The 17,754-nt window shown below is 49.1% G+C and overlaps 2 protein-coding genes across 11 annotated transcripts; both read left to right on the top strand.

Moving 5' to 3' along the window:
- Positions 1–216: 216 nt before the first annotated feature.
- On the top strand, positions 217–6,666 carry eif2s3 (eukaryotic translation initiation factor 2, subunit 3 gamma). The gene is made up of 13 exons (XM_086191439.1): positions 217–315; positions 1,627–1,690; positions 1,777–1,904; positions 2,186–2,307; positions 2,394–2,488; positions 3,023–3,181; positions 4,266–4,400; positions 4,491–4,585; positions 4,892–5,036; positions 5,326–5,495; positions 5,675–5,847; positions 6,333–6,397; positions 6,513–6,666. The coding sequence occupies exons 1-12, from the start codon at positions 247–249 to the stop codon at positions 6,394–6,396; spliced, it is 1,419 nt and encodes a 472-aa protein (XP_086047565.1). The 5' UTR covers positions 217–246; the 3' UTR covers position 6,397; positions 6,513–6,666.
- A 170-nt stretch (positions 6,667–6,836) lies between these two features.
- On the top strand, positions 6,837–17,412 carry lrrc31 (leucine rich repeat containing 31). Of its 10 annotated transcripts, none has more exons than XR_015110898.1 (13): positions 6,837–7,498; positions 12,257–12,427; positions 12,573–12,707; positions 12,907–13,074; positions 13,688–13,852; positions 14,164–14,346; positions 14,444–14,623; positions 14,766–14,930; positions 15,027–15,182; positions 15,830–16,184; positions 16,369–16,432; positions 16,537–16,682; positions 16,771–17,383. XR_015110898.1 is itself a non-coding variant. In XM_086191437.1 (11 exons), the coding sequence occupies exons 1-10, from the start codon at positions 7,486–7,488 to the stop codon at positions 16,180–16,182; spliced, it is 1,689 nt and encodes a 562-aa protein (XP_086047563.1). In that variant the 5' UTR covers positions 6,837–7,485; the 3' UTR covers positions 16,183–16,184; positions 16,771–17,380. The 10 variants fall into 10 exon arrangements, 1 of the variants encoding a protein (XP_086047563.1); XR_015110897.1 differs by having other exon boundaries at positions 16,369–16,436; XR_015110896.1 differs by having other exon boundaries at positions 15,830–16,436; positions 16,771–17,384.
- Positions 17,413–17,754: the final 342 nt, after the last annotated feature.

Below are 17,754 nucleotides of genomic sequence, written 5' to 3'. Positions count from 1 at the left end.
AAAGCAATAAATTGCATCAGTCGCCAGGAAAGGACCCCAGTGCGTCCCTCCTAAGAAAATGCAAATATTTCTATATAGTCCAGCCCATCTGTTTATGTACTACATATCTTGTTAAGATTATTTACGAGTTTCCAATAATAAAACCTCAACAAAAAATGTCATCTTTAAAAGAAGGAAAAGAGCGACGACTGTATTTTAATATTTGTTCAGGCGTTATCGAGGGCTGCTTCTCTCATTCTCTTCAAGATGGCGGGCGACGAGTCTGGCACAACGCTTGGTCAGCCTCACCTGGCTAAACAAGACCTCAGCACTCTCGTAAGTGTCGACTTCACGGGTTTGACCGAGTCACTTTGTACGTGGATGGCTGTTGGTGACTCGTTTAGTCGGTTAGCTGGGGCCAAAGGCGTGTCAAATTAACGGTAGCGACCCCCGGTGCTGCGCCGGCACATGACGGCAGGCCCTGAGGTGCCTGTCCAGCCGCTCCGCGTCTAACGGCCGTTACGTTCAATCAGCGAACAAAATTATCGGCTGGATTTTAAAGCACATACGCAGCAGCGTCGCCGTCTTTAACAAACTATTAAGAACCATTCAAATTTATTTTTGGATTTGCCGTAGAGACGGAAGCAGCGACGCTCGCTCGCTACCGGGAGAGTTCCACCCGATCTCATCGACAGTTTCCACTGAAAACTGCATTTCTGACACGAGTTGGACGCAAGGATCGGAGATATTTGGATGCTGCTGGGCAGACGTGTGTGTAATCTGCGTGAAACTGGTTTCTGGTGTTCACATCTCTCGTATACTGGAATTAAAGCAATGTGAACGTTGTGAATCTGAAAAAAATGAAATTTTATTTCCAGAATATCTGGAGAAGCCCGTAAACCACGTTTGCTGCGTTGTTCACTCATCATCTTCGTTGTTCAAGTACAGCAGTTCAACAACTGCAAATCACCAAGAAAAAATAAAAGATTGAAGGTTAAAAATATTTCCTGTAAATCCAAAAGAACCACTGATTATGAGCAGAGGATGAGACTTCAGTCAATTTTGACCAAAGTCTGCTGATCTTACTGCAGATTCCTGGCTGGCAGCGTCACTGATTCATGATTTGAACTTGGTACTTGTACATTTATGGCTGGAATTTACATTAACAATCATCAAAATACATTTTTGTGCAGGTTTGTCAAGTACCAAATCAGCATGTTTCCAATGAGATTCTGTGTTTTAATGTGTTTTTGCATCAAATATATTGATACTGTGTGTCTGAATAGCAGGAAGGATCCTGATGAATAGCGGATGTTGTAAGGATCCGAACGGGGACATGTCAACCCTCAGCTGAGACGAGAGTGACCAACATCCAAGTGTAGCAGGAGCTGGAATGTTGCAGTCATTTTGGGGTCTCATTGTTTCCATTAATCTAAGGGATTAGGGGCGGCGAGGGGCTGCTATGCTGGAGGAGACCTGCTGGCTGATTGGCTCATGTGCTGGTCTTGGCAAGAACCTCTCAATACCATCACAAGCTACTGCGATACAAATATCACTGCAGTATCAGGGGGAAGAGGACTGCTGTCCTGCTGTGGTTCTGTTATTTGTCTGTCGTCTGTCACCAGGCTCCTGCGTTTGTCTTTGCAGGATGTGACCACCCTGACAACCCTGTCCCCAGAGATCATCAGCAGACAGGCCACCATCAACATAGGTACTGATCAGCCGCGCTGTTGTCCACGCTGGTTGGACGTGTCTGATGATGTCACATGGTTTGACCCTTGTCCTCGTGTCTTCCAGGCACCATTGGTCATGTGGCCCATGGGAAGTCCACAGTCGTGAAGGCCATCTCCGGGGTTCACACCGTCAGGTTTAAGAACGAGCTAGAAAGGAACATCACCATTAAGTTGGGATATGCTAATGCTAAGGTAAGTGGCCGAGGAGGCGGGGCTTTCCCCCTCACCTCTGCGTCGTGTGTACAATGAACATGTATAAATACCAGTTTGACCGTGTCACACTCATCTCTGAGTTGAGCCTGAGCCCAAGACTCGAGGGTGGTGGCGTCTCATTTTCCGACCAACACAACGTTTCATTTGGTCTGTAGAGACACGCTGATCATTGGCTAAGTGCAACACTGTAGGAACACGGACAGTTGAGGACTTCCAGGTGACACTCCTCCAAGTGACGCGTCGCCTTGTTTGGGTTGCAGATCTACATGCTGGACGACCCCAGCTGTCCCCGGCCAGAGTGCTACCGGTCGTGCGGCAGCATCACTCCTGACGAGTTCCCTACAGACATCCCCGGCACCAAAGGCAACTTCAAGCTGGTCCGGTATGCTGAGATGCTCTGAAGCCGTGTCGCCCTCCATGTTGTCAACTGTCAGCCACTTTGGTTTTGAAGTCCTGTTTCTCTTCCAGACACGTATCTTTTGTTGACTGTCCCGGTCACGACATTTTAATGGCAACCATGTTGAACGGAGCAGCGGTCATGGACGCAGCCCTCCTGCTCATTGGTGAGGCTCTTTGTGCCCCCCAGGGGGTCTGGGCTACTCCACTGTTATGAAACTGCAGGGACTTGCTGGTGAGCCCAACCCAGCACCTGAGCACCTGAGCCAGACTGAGACCACTAAAAGGACCACTAGTGTTAGCGACAGAGCTAACTGAGCTAACAGCAAGCAAAGCTATCTGGCCATCAGGAAATTTCATAAACCACCCTGGCACTGGACTTCCTGTCCAGCTCAGTGGTTGTGTTCTGTCTTTTGGGCCCGTTTTTCTTCAGTCCAGCTAGACGCAGCTAGCGTTCTCTTTAGCAACAAGACTTGATGCCCCCAGGACAGTTGGGGTGAAGCATGACATTAAAACTTAATTCCACAAAAGATGATCCAGACTGACCCAAATAAAAGCAGATCAGTGAGGCCCCGCCCCCTCTCCAGGACCACACACGTTTTAGAGAATTTTGTGTCTTGAAATTTTCTTCTAAATTCTGGAAATTTGTTTCAAGTCTGTTCAGAGTTTAGTTTGACACTCATGTTTTTCTGCCCCGTCAGCGGGTAACGAGTCGTGTCCTCAGCCCCAGACGTCGGAGCATCTGGCAGCCATTGAGATCATGAAGCTGAAGCACATCCTCATCCTGCAGAACAAGATCGACCTGGTGAAGGAGAGCCAGGCCAAGGAGCAGTACGAGCAGATCCTTGCCTTCGTCCAGGGTGAGACACTGAAGAACCACACCCCAGTAACCATCCTACTCCAAACTGGTTTTACCTTCCAGTGTTTGATGGTAGATTCTGGAAAGTAGAGGAGATACACTGATGTCACTTCCTCTCAGGCGGACCGATACCTTGTTTAGACATCGTTATGTCAGGCCTGATTTCTACTGGCCGCCAGGTTTGGAGCTCGCAGGCGGAAGCTTGCTAACAGTGTTTTTTGTGTATAAATGTGGACAACCACTTTTTGGAAGCTGGCCTGATGTGGTGAATCTTTAAGTCACATGACTTATCAGCTGTTTCTGATGTCACGTCTTCGTGGATTTTGACAGCAGCAACATGGCCGATACCCACTGGCAGTGAAGCACTCTAGCCCTCCAGCAGAGGGCCTACGGTCAATTTAGAGTCTGGATTAACCTGGTCCCTCTTGATGTCTTTGGACTGTGGAGGAAGCTGGAGTACCAGAGAGAACCCAGCAGGAACAGGGAGAACATGGAGACTCACCCAGAAAGACCCCGTGCAGCAGCCGGGGCTCCACCCACAACCTTCTTGATGGGGGCCACAGTGACGACCACTGCTCCACCCACAACCTTCTTGATGGGGGCCACAGTGACGACCACTGCTCCACCCACAACCTTCTTGATGGGGGCCGCAGTGAGGACCACTGCTCCACCCACAACCTTCTTGATGGGGGCCACAGTGACGACCACTGCTCCACCCACAACCTTCTTGATGGGGGCCACAGTGACGACCACTGCTCCACCCACAACCTTCTTGATGGGGGCCACAGTGACGACCACTGCTCCACCCACAACCTTCTTGATGGGGGCCGCAGTGACGACCACTCTGCCACGGATAGACAGTTCATTTTCCTCCATCTTCTGCCGTTTCCACAGATCGTTGTGATTAAATGGAGACAGTGTTACTGAGAAAACGAGCCCCCCACCCACAGAGGGGGTGTCCAGTCAAAGCTTTTGTGTGTTTGTGATGAATTCTCAACTTGTTCTCTTCTTGACCGGCTGACAATCGCGAGCTATGATTTGTGAACTCGCTGTGACCTTCCCCTGATGTCACGTTGGTTCTGTAGGCACGGTGGCGGAAGGCGCCCCCATCATTCCAATTTCAGCCCAGCTGAAGTACAACATTGAGGTGGTGTGTGAGTACATCGTGAAGAAGATCCCGGTTCCTGTCAGAGACTTCACCTCCGAGCCTCGACTCATCGGTAAGGAGACTCAATTCGCTCCTGCTGTCAATGTTTTGTGTGAACGATGCTGAGAAACCGTCTGAACGTGTCTCCCACGGCCCGCTTCAGTCATCAGGTCATTTGACGTGAACAAGCCAGGCTGTGAGGTGGACGACCTGAAGGGGGGCGTGGCTGGAGGAAGCATCCTTAAGGGTGTGCTGAAGGTGAGAGTAACTCAGCGCTCAGAAAATAAACTTCAACCAACACGCAACATTTACAGTTGAGATTTAATGAACACAGAAGTTTGGAAGACGACATTTAGGGGGTTTGAAAGACTAGACGTGAACATGAATGTGGGTCCAAGAACTGTGCTGTTGTGGCGTCCCCCAGGGTTCAGTTTTAGGTCCTACACTTTCGACTCTGTTCATGTTGCCACTGAGAATGTGGCCAAGAGCCACAGCATCTATTTCATATCTGATGGTTCGTATCCCTGAGTCGAAGCCATGTCTGCTGCTCCATGTGGCGTCCAGGTGGGCCAGGAGATCGAGGTGCGACCGGGAATCGTGTCCAAAGACCAGGAAGGAAAGCTGATGTGTAAACCCATCTTCTCCAAGATCGTCTCGCTGTTCGCTGAGCACAATGACCTGCAGTACGCTGCCCCCGGAGGACTCATCGGTACGTCCACGCCTCTCTGGCTCCTGTGTTGGTTTGGTTCTTCATCCGTCAGGTTGTGCTTTAGACGCCTGTCAGCAGGATTGTGTCCAAACTATGAAGCCAAAATTCACCAAACATGATGTTGGTCATTGCACAAGTGAACGTTTAAAACCTGTGAAGTGTATTGGGACCACCTGGAGCGCCATCAGGGCCGCAGGCCGCACAGTGGGAATCAGCACTCTAAAACACAACTGAATGGTGAGTTGTAGAAACGACATAAGTTGTTGGGCCAACAAGTGTTTGTGTGCAGGTGTCGGAACCAAGATCGACCCCACGCTCTGCCGGGCGGACCGCATGGTGGGTCAGGTGCTGGGCGCCGTCGGGGAGCTGCCCGAGATCTTTACCGAACTGGAGATCTCCTACTTCCTGCTTAGGAGGTTACTGGGAGTCCGCACAGAGGGAGACAAGAAAGCTGCCAAGGTAACGAATCATGGGAAACGTAGTCCATGTTCTTCTGGACTACAAAAGTTGAAACACATCTGGGGGACAGTTTGGTCATGTCAGGTTTCAAACTCGCCTCCATGAGTTGCACGTCACGTCTCTGGTAAACAGTGTTTAGTGCTGATGACATCACCTGGTGTCTCTGCGCGCACCTGCAGGTGCAGAAACTGTCCAAGAACGAGGTTCTGATGGTCAACATCGGCTCGCTGTCGACCGGCGGGCGTGTCAGCGCTGTCAAAGCTGATCTGGCCAAGATCGTCCTCACCAACCCCGTCTGCACCGAGGTGTCGGAGAAGATCGCTCTGAGTCGGCGTGTGGAGAAACACTGGCGGTGAGGAACTGGCTCCAGAGAGCCGCCTGCTCGTGACAGCGTTGTAAAGCCTGGTTTATGCTTCTGCGTTGCGGCGTAGACCCGAAGGCGTCATTGAGCATTTATAGTTCTGCGTCGAGGGAACGCGTTGCACTGCAATTCACAGCCCAGCCGCTAGGGGGTGTGGCTGTGTCTTCATATGGTTTCGGGGGCTCTTGTCGGATTCCAAAAGAAAACGATTTCCAACTGAAAGTCCAGTGCTTTTCTTTGAACGACTGTTGGCTTTCATGAATCAAACTGTCAACTTTGAACACTACAAACATGGCTTCTTGAGGCCATTTTCTCCCGGAGACGCACACATTTGTCGCAGAGGTTCTTCCACCTCTTCATGCATTCGGCGACCTCCTGTGAGCGGACCAATCAGTAGAAGCATAAACCAGGCTGAAGAGTTGATTCTCCAGAAATGTTTCTTCAGAGTAAGAAAGGCTTTTATCTTCTCCCGGCAGTCTGATTGGCTGGGGACAGATCAGAAGGGGCGTGACCATTACACCCACGGTGGACGATGACTGAGGTGAACAAACCAGGACGTTACCATAGCGACGCTCCCATTAACTGGACACCAACCATCACACTCATCTTTGTTTTGTTTTTTTTATTATTTTTTTTCAATTTTTCCCGTGGGAAAGGAAGTTCAACCAAACGCGGGTGAAGACGCCGCTACTCATCTTCCTCCGCAGCGACGCCACAGCAGATGAGTTCAGCCGTTTTACTGCCGATGAAGAAGAGGAGGCACTTGGGACGTTTCCAGACTGGCACCCGGACCGGACCGGAACCAGTCACTGTCACTGCTAATAAAGTACATTTGGAAGAATCGATTCTCTTTTATCTCGTTGTTGTTGATTCCATTGACACAGAGACTAATTAGTTTGAATGAAGGCAGCGTGACGTTCTCTCGGTCCTCCGCGTCCACGCGCTTCTATCCAGCTGCGTTAGAACTTCAGACAGAACAGTTCCTACATGAAACCCCCAGACGACAGCAACAGAACCAGAACAATCCCTGAGCAGCTGGACCGGAATTTACACTTGTGAAAAAACAACGTTGTGCCAGTTTATGACGTCTAGTTTTCAATAAACATTTTTATTGTTTATGGTGAATCTACGATACACAGGATCTTGGAGAGGAAGGTTCCCCATCAACGAACTGTCAAAGGTCCTGGAACCTCGGGGTTCGTCTCCCCTGAAACTCATTAAAGTAGTCGTTCCACAAAGCATGGGGGCACCAGGCCCCGAGGCTCCAGGTGGGCGTGCGGTCATGAATAATACTAATAATTACAATGACCATTAGGATCGTAGCCTGAGGCAGGAGAAGCCCCGCCTGCCGGCACAGGCCCAACACCTACAATGTCCTCGCCCAACGTTTACTGAAGGTGTCTGCATCACTTCCGGGATGATCCGCCTGACGAGCACGGGACATGACGTCACCAGGTGTCAGCGAAGTTGTCTGTGTGGAATGACGTGAAATCACAGACGCGCTGACGAGGAGAGCACGCGGCCGAGTCGTTGAGAATCCTTTGATTTTCACACTTTTCAGCGTTTACATGTAGTTCCGTCTCCTTGACGACCGCTGCTCCACACCTGGATTGAGACGGTTCCTCTGCCATGGACGCAGCAGGTGAGGACGAGTGATACCAGTGCTACAGGTAGTATTAATCCTGCTAGAGGTACTGTGGTACCAGTGCTACAGGTAGTATTAATGCTGCTAGAGGTACTATGGTGCCAGTGCTACAGGTAGTATTAATGCTGCTAGAGGTACTATGGTACCAGTGCTACAGGTAGTATTAATGCTGCTAGAGGTACTATGGTACCAGTGCTACAGGTAGTATTAATCCTGCTAGAGGTACTGTGGTACCAGTGCTACAGGTAGTATTAATGCTGCTAGAGGTACTGTGGTACCAGTGCTACAGGTAGTATTAATCCTGCTAGAGGTACTGTGGTACCAGTGCTACAGGTAGTATTAATCCTGCTAGAGGTACTATGGTACCAGTGCTACAGGTAGTATTAATCCTGCTAGAGGTACTGTGGTACCAGTGCTACAGGTAGTATTAATGCTGCTAGAGGTACTGTGGTACCAGTGCTACAGGTAGTATTAATGCTGCTAGAGGTACTATGGTACCAGTGCTACAGGTAGTATTAATGCTGCTAGAGGTACTATGGTACCAGTGCTACAGGTAGTATTAATCCTGCTAGAGGTACTATGGTACCAGTGCTACAGGTAGTATTAATGCTGCTAGAGGTACTGTGGTACCAGTGCTACAGGTAGTATTAATGCTGCTAGAGGTACTGTGGTACCAGTGCTACAGGTAGTATTAATCCTGCTAGAGGTACTGTGGTACCAGTGCTACAGGTAGTATTAATCCTGCTAGAGGTACTGTGGTACCAGTGCTACAGGTAGTATTAATCCTGCTAGAGGTACTATGGTACCAGTGCTACAGGTAGTATTAATGCTGCTAGAGGTACTATGGTACCAGTGCTACAGGTAGTATTAATCCTGCTAGAGGTACTGTGGTACCAGTGCTACAGGTAGTATTAATCCTGCTAGAGGTACTGTGGTACCAGTGCTACAGGTAGTATTAATGCTGCTAGAGGTACTATGGTACCAGTGCTACAGGTAGTATTAATGCTGCTAGAGGTACTATGGTACCAGTGCTACAGGTAGTATTAATGCTGCTAGAGGTACTATGGTACCAGTGCTACAGGTAGTATTAATGCTGCTAGAGGTACTATGGTACCAGTGCTACAGGTAGTATTAATGCTGCTAGAGGTACTGTGGTACCAGTGCTACAGGTAGTATTAATCCTGCTAGAGGTACTGTGGTACCAGTGCTACAGGTAGTATTAATCCTGCTAGAGGTACTGTGGTACCAGTGCTACAGGTAGTATTAATCCTGCTAGAGGTACTATGGTACCAGTGCTACAGGTAGTATTAATGCTGCTAGAGGTACTATGGTACCAGTGCTACAGGTAGTATTAATCCTGCTAGAGGTACTGTGGTACCAGTGCTACAGGTAGTATTAATCCTGCTAGAGGTACTGTGGTACCAGTGCTACAGGTAGTATTAATGCTGCTAGAGGTACTATGGTACCAGTGCTACAGGTAGTATTAATGCTGCTAGAGGTACTATGGTACCAGTGCTACAGGTAGTATTAATCCTGCTAGAGGTACTATGGTACCAGTGCTACAGGTAGTATTAATCCTGCTAGAGGTACTATGGTACCAGTGCTACAGGTAGTATTAATGCTGCTAGAGGTACTATGGTACCAGTGCTACAGGTAGTATCAATCCTGCTAGAGGTACTGTGGTACCAGTGCTACAGGTAGTATCAATCCTGCTAGAGGTACTATGGTACCAGTGCTACTGGTAGTATCAATCCTGCTAGAGGTACTGTGGTACCAGTGCTACAGGTAGTATCAATCCTGCTAGAGGTACTGTGGTACCAGTGCTACAGGTAGTATTAATGCTGCTAGAGGTACTATGGTACCAGTGCTACAGGTAGTATTAATCCTGCTAGAGGTACTGTGGTACCAGTGCTACAGGTAGTATTAATCCTGCTAGAGGTACTGTGGTACCAGTGCTACAGGTAGTATTAATCCTGCTAGAGGTACTGTGGTACCAGTGCTACAGGTAGTATTAATGCTGCTAGAGGTACTATGGTACCAGTGCTACAGGTAGTATTAATGCTGCTAGAGGTACTATGGTACCAGTGCTACAGGTAGTATTAATGCTGCTAGAGGTACTATGGTACCAGTGCTACAGGTAGTATTAATGCTGCTAGAGGTACTATGGTACCAGTGCTACAGGTAGTATTAATGCTGCTAGAGGTACTATGGTACCAGTGCTACAGGTAGTATTAATGCTGCTAGAGGTACTATGGTACCAGTGCTACAGGTAGTATTAATGCTGCTAGAGGTACTGTGGTACCAGTGCTACAGGTAGTATTAATCCTGCTAGAGGTACTGTGGTACCAGTGCTACAGGTAGTATTAATCCTGCTAGAGGTACTATGGTACCAGTGCTACAGGTAGTATTAATCCTGCTAGAGGTACTATGGTACCAGTGCTACAGGTAGTATTAATGCTGCTAGAGGTACTATGGTACCAGTGCTACAGGTAGTATTAATCCTGCTAGAGGTACTGTGGTACCAGTGCTACAGGTAGTATTAATCCTGCTAGAGGTACTGTGGTACCAGTGCTACAGGTAGTATTAATGCTGCTAGAGGTACTATGGTACCAGTGCTACAGGTAGTATTAATGCTGCTAGAGGTACTATGGTGCCAGTGCTACAGGTAGTATTAATCCTGCTAGAGGTACTATGGTACCAGTGCTACAGGTAGTATTAATCCTGCTAGAGGTACTATGGTACCAGTGCTACAGGTAGTATTAATCCTGCTAGAGGTACTGTGGTACCAGTGCTACAGGTAGTATTAATCCTGCTAGAGGTACTGTGGTACCAGTGCTACAGGTAGTATCAATCCTGCTAGAGGTACTGTGGTACCAGTGCTACAGGTAGTATCAAATCCTGCTAGAGGTACTGTGGTACCAGTGCTACTGGTGGTATTAATCCTGCTAGAGGTACTGTGGTACCAGTGCTTCAGGTGGTATTAATCCTGCTAGAGGTACTGTGGTACCAGTGCTTCAGGTGGTATTAATCCTGCTAGAGGTACTGTGGTACCAGTGCTACAGGTAGTATTAATCCTGCTAGAGGTACTGTGGTACCAGTGCTACAGGTAGTATTAATCCTGCTAGAGGTACTGTGGTACCAGTGCTACAGGTAGTATTAATCCTGCTAGAGGTACTGTGGTACCAGTGCTACAGGTAGTATTAATCCTGCTAGAGGTACTATGGTACCAGTGCTACAGGTAGTATTAATGCTGCTAGAGGTACTGTGGTACCAGTGCTACAGGTAGTATTAATGCTGCTAGAGGTACTGTGGTACCAGTGCTACAGGTAGTATTAATGCTGCTAGAGGTACTATGGTACCAGTGCTACAGGTAGTATTAATCCTGCTAGAGGTACTGTGGTACCAGTGCTACAGGTAGTATTAATCCTGCTAGAGGTACTGTGGTACCAGTGCTACAGGTAGTATTAATGCTGCTAGAGGTACTATGGTACCAGTGCTACAGGTAGTATTAATGCTGCTAGAGGTACTATGGTACCAGTGCTACAGGTAGTATTAATCCTGCTAGAGGTACTGTGGTACCAGTGCTACAGGTAGTATTAATCCTGCTAGAGGTACTGTGGTACCAGTGCTACAGGTAGTATTAATGCTGCTAGAGGTACTATGGTACCAGTGCTACAGGTAGTATTAATGCTGCTAGAGGTACTATGGTGCCAGTGCTACAGGTAGTATTAATCCTGCTAGAGGTACTATGGTACCAGTGCTACAGGTAGTATTAATCCTGCTAGAGGTACTATGGTACCAGTGCTACAGGTAGTATTAATCCTGCTAGAGGTACTGTGGTACCAGTGCTACAGGTAGTATTAATCCTGCTAGAGGTACTGTGGTACCAGTGCTACAGGTAGTATCAATCCTGCTAGAGGTACTGTGGTACCAGTGCTACAGGTAGTATCAAATCCTGCTAGAGGTACTGTGGTACCAGTGCTACTGGTGGTATTAATCCTGCTAGAGGTACTGTGGTACCAGTGCTTCAGGTGGTATTAATCCTGCTAGAGGTACTGTGGTACCAGTGCTTCAGGTGGTATTAATCCTGCTAGAGGTACTGTGGTACCAGTGCTACAGGTAGTATTAATCCTGCTAGAGGTACTGTGGTACCAGTGCTACAGGTAGTATTAATCCTGCTAGAGGTACTGTGGTACCAGTGCTACAGGTAGTATTAATCCTGCTAGAGGTACTGTGGTACCAGTGCTACAGGTAGTATTAATCCTGCTAGAGGTACTATGGTACCAGTGCTACAGGTAGTATTAATGCTGCTAGAGGTACTGTGGTACCAGTGCTACAGGTAGTATTAATGCTGCTAGAGGTACTGTGGTACCAGTGCTACAGGTAGTATTAATGCTGCTAGAGGTACTGTGGTACCAGTTCTGTTCTGGCGTGGTTCCAGGGTTCTTTGTTACTTGTGACTCTTTGATCTGGTCGTAGGTGTAACTGCCTTCATCATCAGATGTCTATGAATGTGTAAACGTAAAAACATCCATCATCCATCCATTTTCTACCTCTTATCCTGTTAAGGGTTGTGGGGGTGGAGCCTATCCCTGCATCCTTCAGGTGAGAGGTGGGGTAAAACCTTTCGATGTGATGCTTCATTTATAATCAATTGTCATTTAAGAGAACATGTCCGTCAGCGTCAAGTTCCTTCCAATGGCGATCATCACACTTCTGAGTGTCTGTTCTTCTTCTCTTCCTCCCGGCGGGCAGGGGGCCAGCGTGGGCGTGACGGCAGCAGTCAGAGGCGTTCTGCACTTGACGTCATCATGAACCAGATTCGCAAGAAACGCTTATCCTCTGACAGAAAGCCACTAGGACGCTTCCTGAACCGCTACTCTGAGCGGTCAGGGATCCCTGAGGATGGCGAGGAGAGACGACAGGGTGAGGACAGCACGTTGACCAGCTGACTCACGTTTGACACTTCTTGCAAGTCAGATGTATTTGTGACAAGTACTGTGAGTCCAAAAGTTTTGTGTACTGAGCGTTGTGGGCGGGACTTTTAACACAAGCGGTGTGTGTGGTTCAGAGACACCAGAGAGTGAGTGTGATGCTGGCTGGGGACGAGTGTGTGCTTTCCTGCAGCGGTTGGGGAAGGAGACGAACACTGGGAGCCTCAGTTTGGCCCACTGTGACCTCACGGCTACTGACCTGCTGGAGCTGGGTGATAACACACACACACACACACACACACACACACACACACGGCATCCATCAGTTTCAGTTTCTCAGCAGACCACCTCACGCGGGTCCTCTGGCGCCACCATGAGTTTGATTGTAGTCTTTATTCAGATGCTTCCTGGTGTAAGTAAGACAGAAACCTGACCATCATCCTCCCGCTGTCCCCTGTCCCCGCCCCTCAGCGACGCTGCTTCAGTTCCTCCCCCAACTGCAGGAGTTGGACATCTCCTGGAACCAGCTGATTGGCGGGTGTCTCCAAGGGTTGACCTCTCACCTCCAGCATGTGGGCGGGATGAGAGCGCTGAGGCTCTGCAGCTGTAGGCTGAGCACCGATGACATCACAGCTCTGGGTGGGGCTAAAGACTGCTCTTGTCCTGTCTACTATTGTTCAGTCTGACAGGCAGAGCGAGTCTTTGTACCTGTCTTCATGTCACTCATCTTCTGTTTCCGTCTTCACTTGTTTTCCAAATATTTTTCTTTCCTGCTGGCTGTCGGTGACGGTTTGATTGACAGCAGAGGAGCCATCATGGGACATCTCTAGGCAAAGAGTCCTGGTTTGTTTGTAAATCTGAGTTTGGAGTTTAGTTGGGGGGGGGGGGGGGGCTGTTTTACATGCTCAATGCAAACGAAGAGGAAGTGAGTACTGTCCAGATCCCCACAGAGGGACAGCGGGGCGTCATCAGCGTACAGACACTTACAGGTGAAACAGTTCCAATAAATAATAATTATTACTGAAACACGAAGAGCTTCTTCGCCACTAACGGACATCAATGAAGGCTACAAAGAAATTTTACTCATTTATGATAAAAAAGTTAGAATGGGGAGCAGAAATATTCCGACTGACAGAAGTCTGGTTCCAACATTTCACCCTCTGTGTAGCAGTGGAGGCTTCAGCTCAGGCCTGCTGCTCTGATCGATGCTGCTCCTTGAGCTGCTGATGACCAAGCGGCCGTGTTTGTGCAGGCGAAGCCCTCAGCTGTGTTCCTCTGCTGGAGATCCTCGACCTGTCCTGGAACGGTGGCATCGGGGGCGTTGCTCTGCAAGGCCTGCTGGGTAAACTCCACCCAACACTGACAGAGCTCCACCTGGTGGCCTGCCAGCTTACTGCAGCTGATGCTACGGCCCTCGGTACTCTTTTTATCCAACCCTGCAGAACACAACGCCACGTCTTTGATAAACAGCCTCACATCATTATATCCTGTTTCCCATAATGCACCAGAGCACTATAGAGAAGTACAGGGATGAATCATAAAGCCTGTAAATAACTTTCTAAGCTGACAGAGTTTTTGGTTTAAACGCCTGTAATCAGTTCTGTGGTAAACGCCAGCTGGGAATGTTTTAGAGTTTTGTTCTACGACACAAGATTAATGGCACGCTGACGAGTTTGTCAGTGTTTGTGTCTTAAAAGGGGGGCTGACATGACTACTTCCTGTTGTCAGGGGGTGTGGTGTCTTCTCTGCCCCGCCTTTGTGTGCTGGATGTCTCCTGTAATGCTCAGCTCTCACAAGAGGTTGACAGCGGCAGCTTCTTCCAGCTTGCTGCCTCTCTCCGCCACGCCTTCGCCCTCACCGTGCTACGCCTGCAGGCCTGCAGCCTGACGCCGGATGGCCTCGGAGCTCTTGGTAGGACATGGTGACTCACTACCTGCTGTAGGACTGCGGCAGGACGTTTGGTTTATGATGTGGTTCACCATGCCCTGCCCCTTCCCCCCTCTGGTAGGCAGTTCACTGGACCGTCTCTCCTCTCTCAGAGAGCTGGACCTGTCCTGTAACAAAACTCTGTCAGGAGGTCTGCACCAACTTACCCCCCACCTGGCTCACCTCACACACCTGGAGAGCCTGGATCTTCACGTCTGCTGTCTCACACACTCGGACCTGGAAGCCCTGAGTGAGTCCATGTGTACGTCAGTCAGTCAGTTACACTGGTGTCAGTGCTCGCACAGACAAGACGCCATCACGTAGAATACGATGAACGTATGGGAGTATTTTTTTAAGGAAGCCAGTGGAACGTCCTGCTATAACTGTGTCCAACTTGTCTCCAGTCGGAGTGCTTCCTTCCCTGATGTCACTGATGGAACTCAACTTATCATCCAATAAGGAGGTCGGGGGTGGTGTCCGACCTCTGGTCTCTGTCCTCCCTCTGACACAAATGAGGCATCTGCCACTCAACAGCTGCCACCTCAGCCAGGAATCACTGGCTGCTCTTGGTACTTGGTTCAAGATTATTATTTACTGCCTCTGATGATGTCAGTTGTACTCACACTTACTGTGTGTGTGTGTGTGTGTGTGTGTGTGTGTCTCAGCTCTGGCCATGCCACATCTCCACGTTGTGGATGTCTCCTGGTCTAAGGTGGTCGGTGGTCACCTTGCGCTGCTACTGGACCCCTTGCAGCTGTCAGTAATCCTAGAGCTCCGCCTCAGTAGCTGTGACATCACAGCTGATGACCTGTGTCACCTAGGTAATGCACACATCAAGTTCATGGGACAGGTTGACCCACCCGGTCTCTGTTGGAACTGGTCCATAGCAGATATGTAGCTGGTGGCACCAACAATCGTCTGGACTCGCTCATGTTAGCACCTCCAATGCAGGGATGGTTATTGATTAGCATGTGCGTTGCTAGGATACATCGCCAACAACCTGCTGCTTTCTTGCGGCAGAGTTGTGGGATTGTCTACTATCTTTGAGTGATAAAGACCAGAGACGAGCACTGTAATGACTCAGTGTCGCCTCCTGAGGAACAAGATGGTATTGCGGGATGACTGATGCTAGCATGTTCTGACTCAAACAAACCTCGTAGGAACCAGCGAATTGACCAGCATCCTGACTAAGAAGGGACTTGACAATCACACACATGTCCACTTCCACACAGATTCCAGATCTCTGTTCTGTCCTAGTGGACGTTTGAGGCGAGTTCAGAAAAAGTCCAGAGGTGCTGACAGAATATCCAGGGTTGCAGAGCCTCGAGCCAGCTGCTTCCAGCAGCGGGGGCGAACAATGCTGGTTCCCACAGTGAAACCACACGATGCATGGTGACCACCTGCAGTACCTTCTCAGGCCACCAGGGGGTGGAAGATCCCCGATTTACACTCTCCTCCATCTTCTCAGCTGCGGTGAGCCGGCGTGGGCGTCTGTCCTCGCTGCGAGTGTTGGATCTCTCCTTCAATGGCTCGGCGGGTGATGAAGGCTGGGCCGCTCTGTTTGCGGCAGGAGGCCTGGGCTCGCTGGAGGACATCGATGTTAGTCTGCGACCTTCGACCTGCGCCCCCTGCTCGGCCTGGCTGCCAACTCTGCTCTGCGCTCTGCCGCGACTGCTGGTGCTGAGGCGACTGGGGATGCAGCGGTGGACGGTCAGTCCGCAGGAGAGACGGCAGCTGGACCAGTGCCTGAGGGAGAGGAGCGTCCTGCTGGAGCTGGATGAAACATGGGAGGGTGCAGAAGAGCGCTGTCCTGAGGAGTAGCCGTAAGAACATTGCACAGTACACATTTGAAGTCATCTAGAACCACAAGTTCCTAACCCTGGAGGGGGATAGGTGTGTCATTTACGCTCTGCAAGCTTGCAGTTTTTTCCCAACCTGATATCCTGGACGGCTGCACATCACATTTGTTCCGTCTAGTAATAACATCCAGTATCCAATGTGGCTCAGGAGCGCCCACTGAGGTAGGAAGAGGTACTACAAGATGTCATCAAGCAGCTATTTAGCAGTTGCAGTGAGTAAGTTGTCGTTGTTGGCATGAAACGCGTCAGTAAATACCACACCGGTGGCCACAGAAGTACATGTGCCCTGACACCTTCACTTCCTATTGGACTACAGAAACGCCTCATCCCTGCAGTGCTCCATTCGTTTGCAGTCGCTGGGTCACATGACATTGACCCAAGCAGGAGTGTCAAAGCTGAAGGACGGACACACCCCTGTCAATGAAGCCAATGATGAGGCCGCTGGAGGCGAGCAGGCTGCTTGTGTGTGTGATATGATAATAAACATGCAGCACACGTGACCTTTGCACCAGTGGTGAACCCTGTCTCTGGCTTTGTTATGTAACCACAGGTGGAGCTGCATGTCAAGTTCTCCAGCCTCACCACTAGAGGGAGCTCACCACCAACTCCACCCAGCTGCAGAGGGAAACCATCCGTCCGCCATGTTTGAGTCCATCTGTGTCCATCAAACTTTCTTGTTGCTATTGTTCCATTGTTCTTCATCAATATAAAGCACTGTACTGTGTTAGATCAAATATCTCATAGTAGATAATAAAGAAACTAAAATATATACACTTACATATGTATGTATACATAGTATATCAACATATTTGATGACTTTTTACTAGTATTATTAATGCACATGCTAATGAATAATCTCAGTGATTGACTCCTGAGGGAATCATCGTTGTTCTCACGCCGTTTAGATCAAGATGGACTGATTTAAATAAACTGAATTATTGAATGAAAACTGAGGGAAACAGGAAATACGGCCCAAACCTGTGTTTGGTTGGAACATGTAACTGTTTAATCGCGTCTTCCGCGACTTCATTGAATGTTTTGGTTGTTAACATATGGCTGATCATGTCAGGTTACACGTTATGATGCTACTGTAAGATTGTGTGTGTGTGTGTGTGTGTGTTTGTGTGTGTGTGTATAAAACTCTGAAATGTTCATTTTGAGTTTAAGTCTGTGTTAAAGGTGAGTGACATGTTTGTGGTTCCTCACGTCCTCACTCCCTGAATATAGTGTATGTGTGTGTGTGTGTGTGTGTGTGTGTGTGTGTGGTATCTGGATAGACCAGTTTTGTGATGCTGATACATTAGATACAGTTGCCATGGTGATGACTCACCTGTTGCTGCCCTGAGGGTAGGGGGTTGGGCGTGGAGATGCCTGAAGTGCGCATGCATGTGTGCGCACACACACACACACACACACACACACACACACACACACACACACACACACACACTCTTACACTGACCAGAGGTCTAGCCTGGATAGCCCCTAACACCAAGTGTGAACCCTCCAACAGGACTGCAGCTTTGCAGCTTGA

The sequence above is a fragment of the Aulostomus chinensis genome, chromosome 21 (assembly GCF_037954235.1).
Source record: "Aulostomus chinensis isolate RoL2024-O1b breed Wild chromosome 21, RoL_Achi_v1.0, whole genome shotgun sequence".
Lineage (NCBI taxonomy): Eukaryota > Metazoa > Chordata > Actinopteri > Syngnathiformes > Aulostomidae > Aulostomus > Aulostomus chinensis.
This window is presented reverse-complemented; position numbering and strand designations above follow the sequence as displayed.

What these genes read in the sequence shown, in the direction of transcription:
- eif2s3 (XM_086191439.1), top strand. Translation starts at nt 247, where the DNA reads ATGGCGGGCGACGAGTCTGGCACAACGCTTGGTCAGCCTCACCTGGCT. An exon ending in TGGGATATGCTAATGCTAAG is followed by an intron (nt 1,905 to 2,185) that starts GTAAGTGGCCGA and finishes TTTGGGTTGCAG; the next exon opens with ATCTACATGCTGGACGACCC. An exon ending in TCCTTAAGGGTGTGCTGAAG is followed by an intron (nt 4,586 to 4,891) that starts GTGAGAGTAACT and finishes TGTGGCGTCCAG; the next exon opens with GTGGGCCAGGAGATCGAGGT.
- lrrc31 (XM_086191437.1), top strand. An exon ending in GGATGGCCTCGGAGCTCTTG is followed by an intron (nt 14,347 to 14,443) that starts GTAGGACATGGT and finishes CCCCTCTGGTAG; the next exon opens with GCAGTTCACTGGACCGTCTC. An exon ending in AGCCCTGAGTGAGTCCATGT is followed by an intron (nt 14,624 to 14,765) that starts GTACGTCAGTCA and finishes ACTTGTCTCCAG; the next exon opens with TCGGAGTGCTTCCTTCCCTG.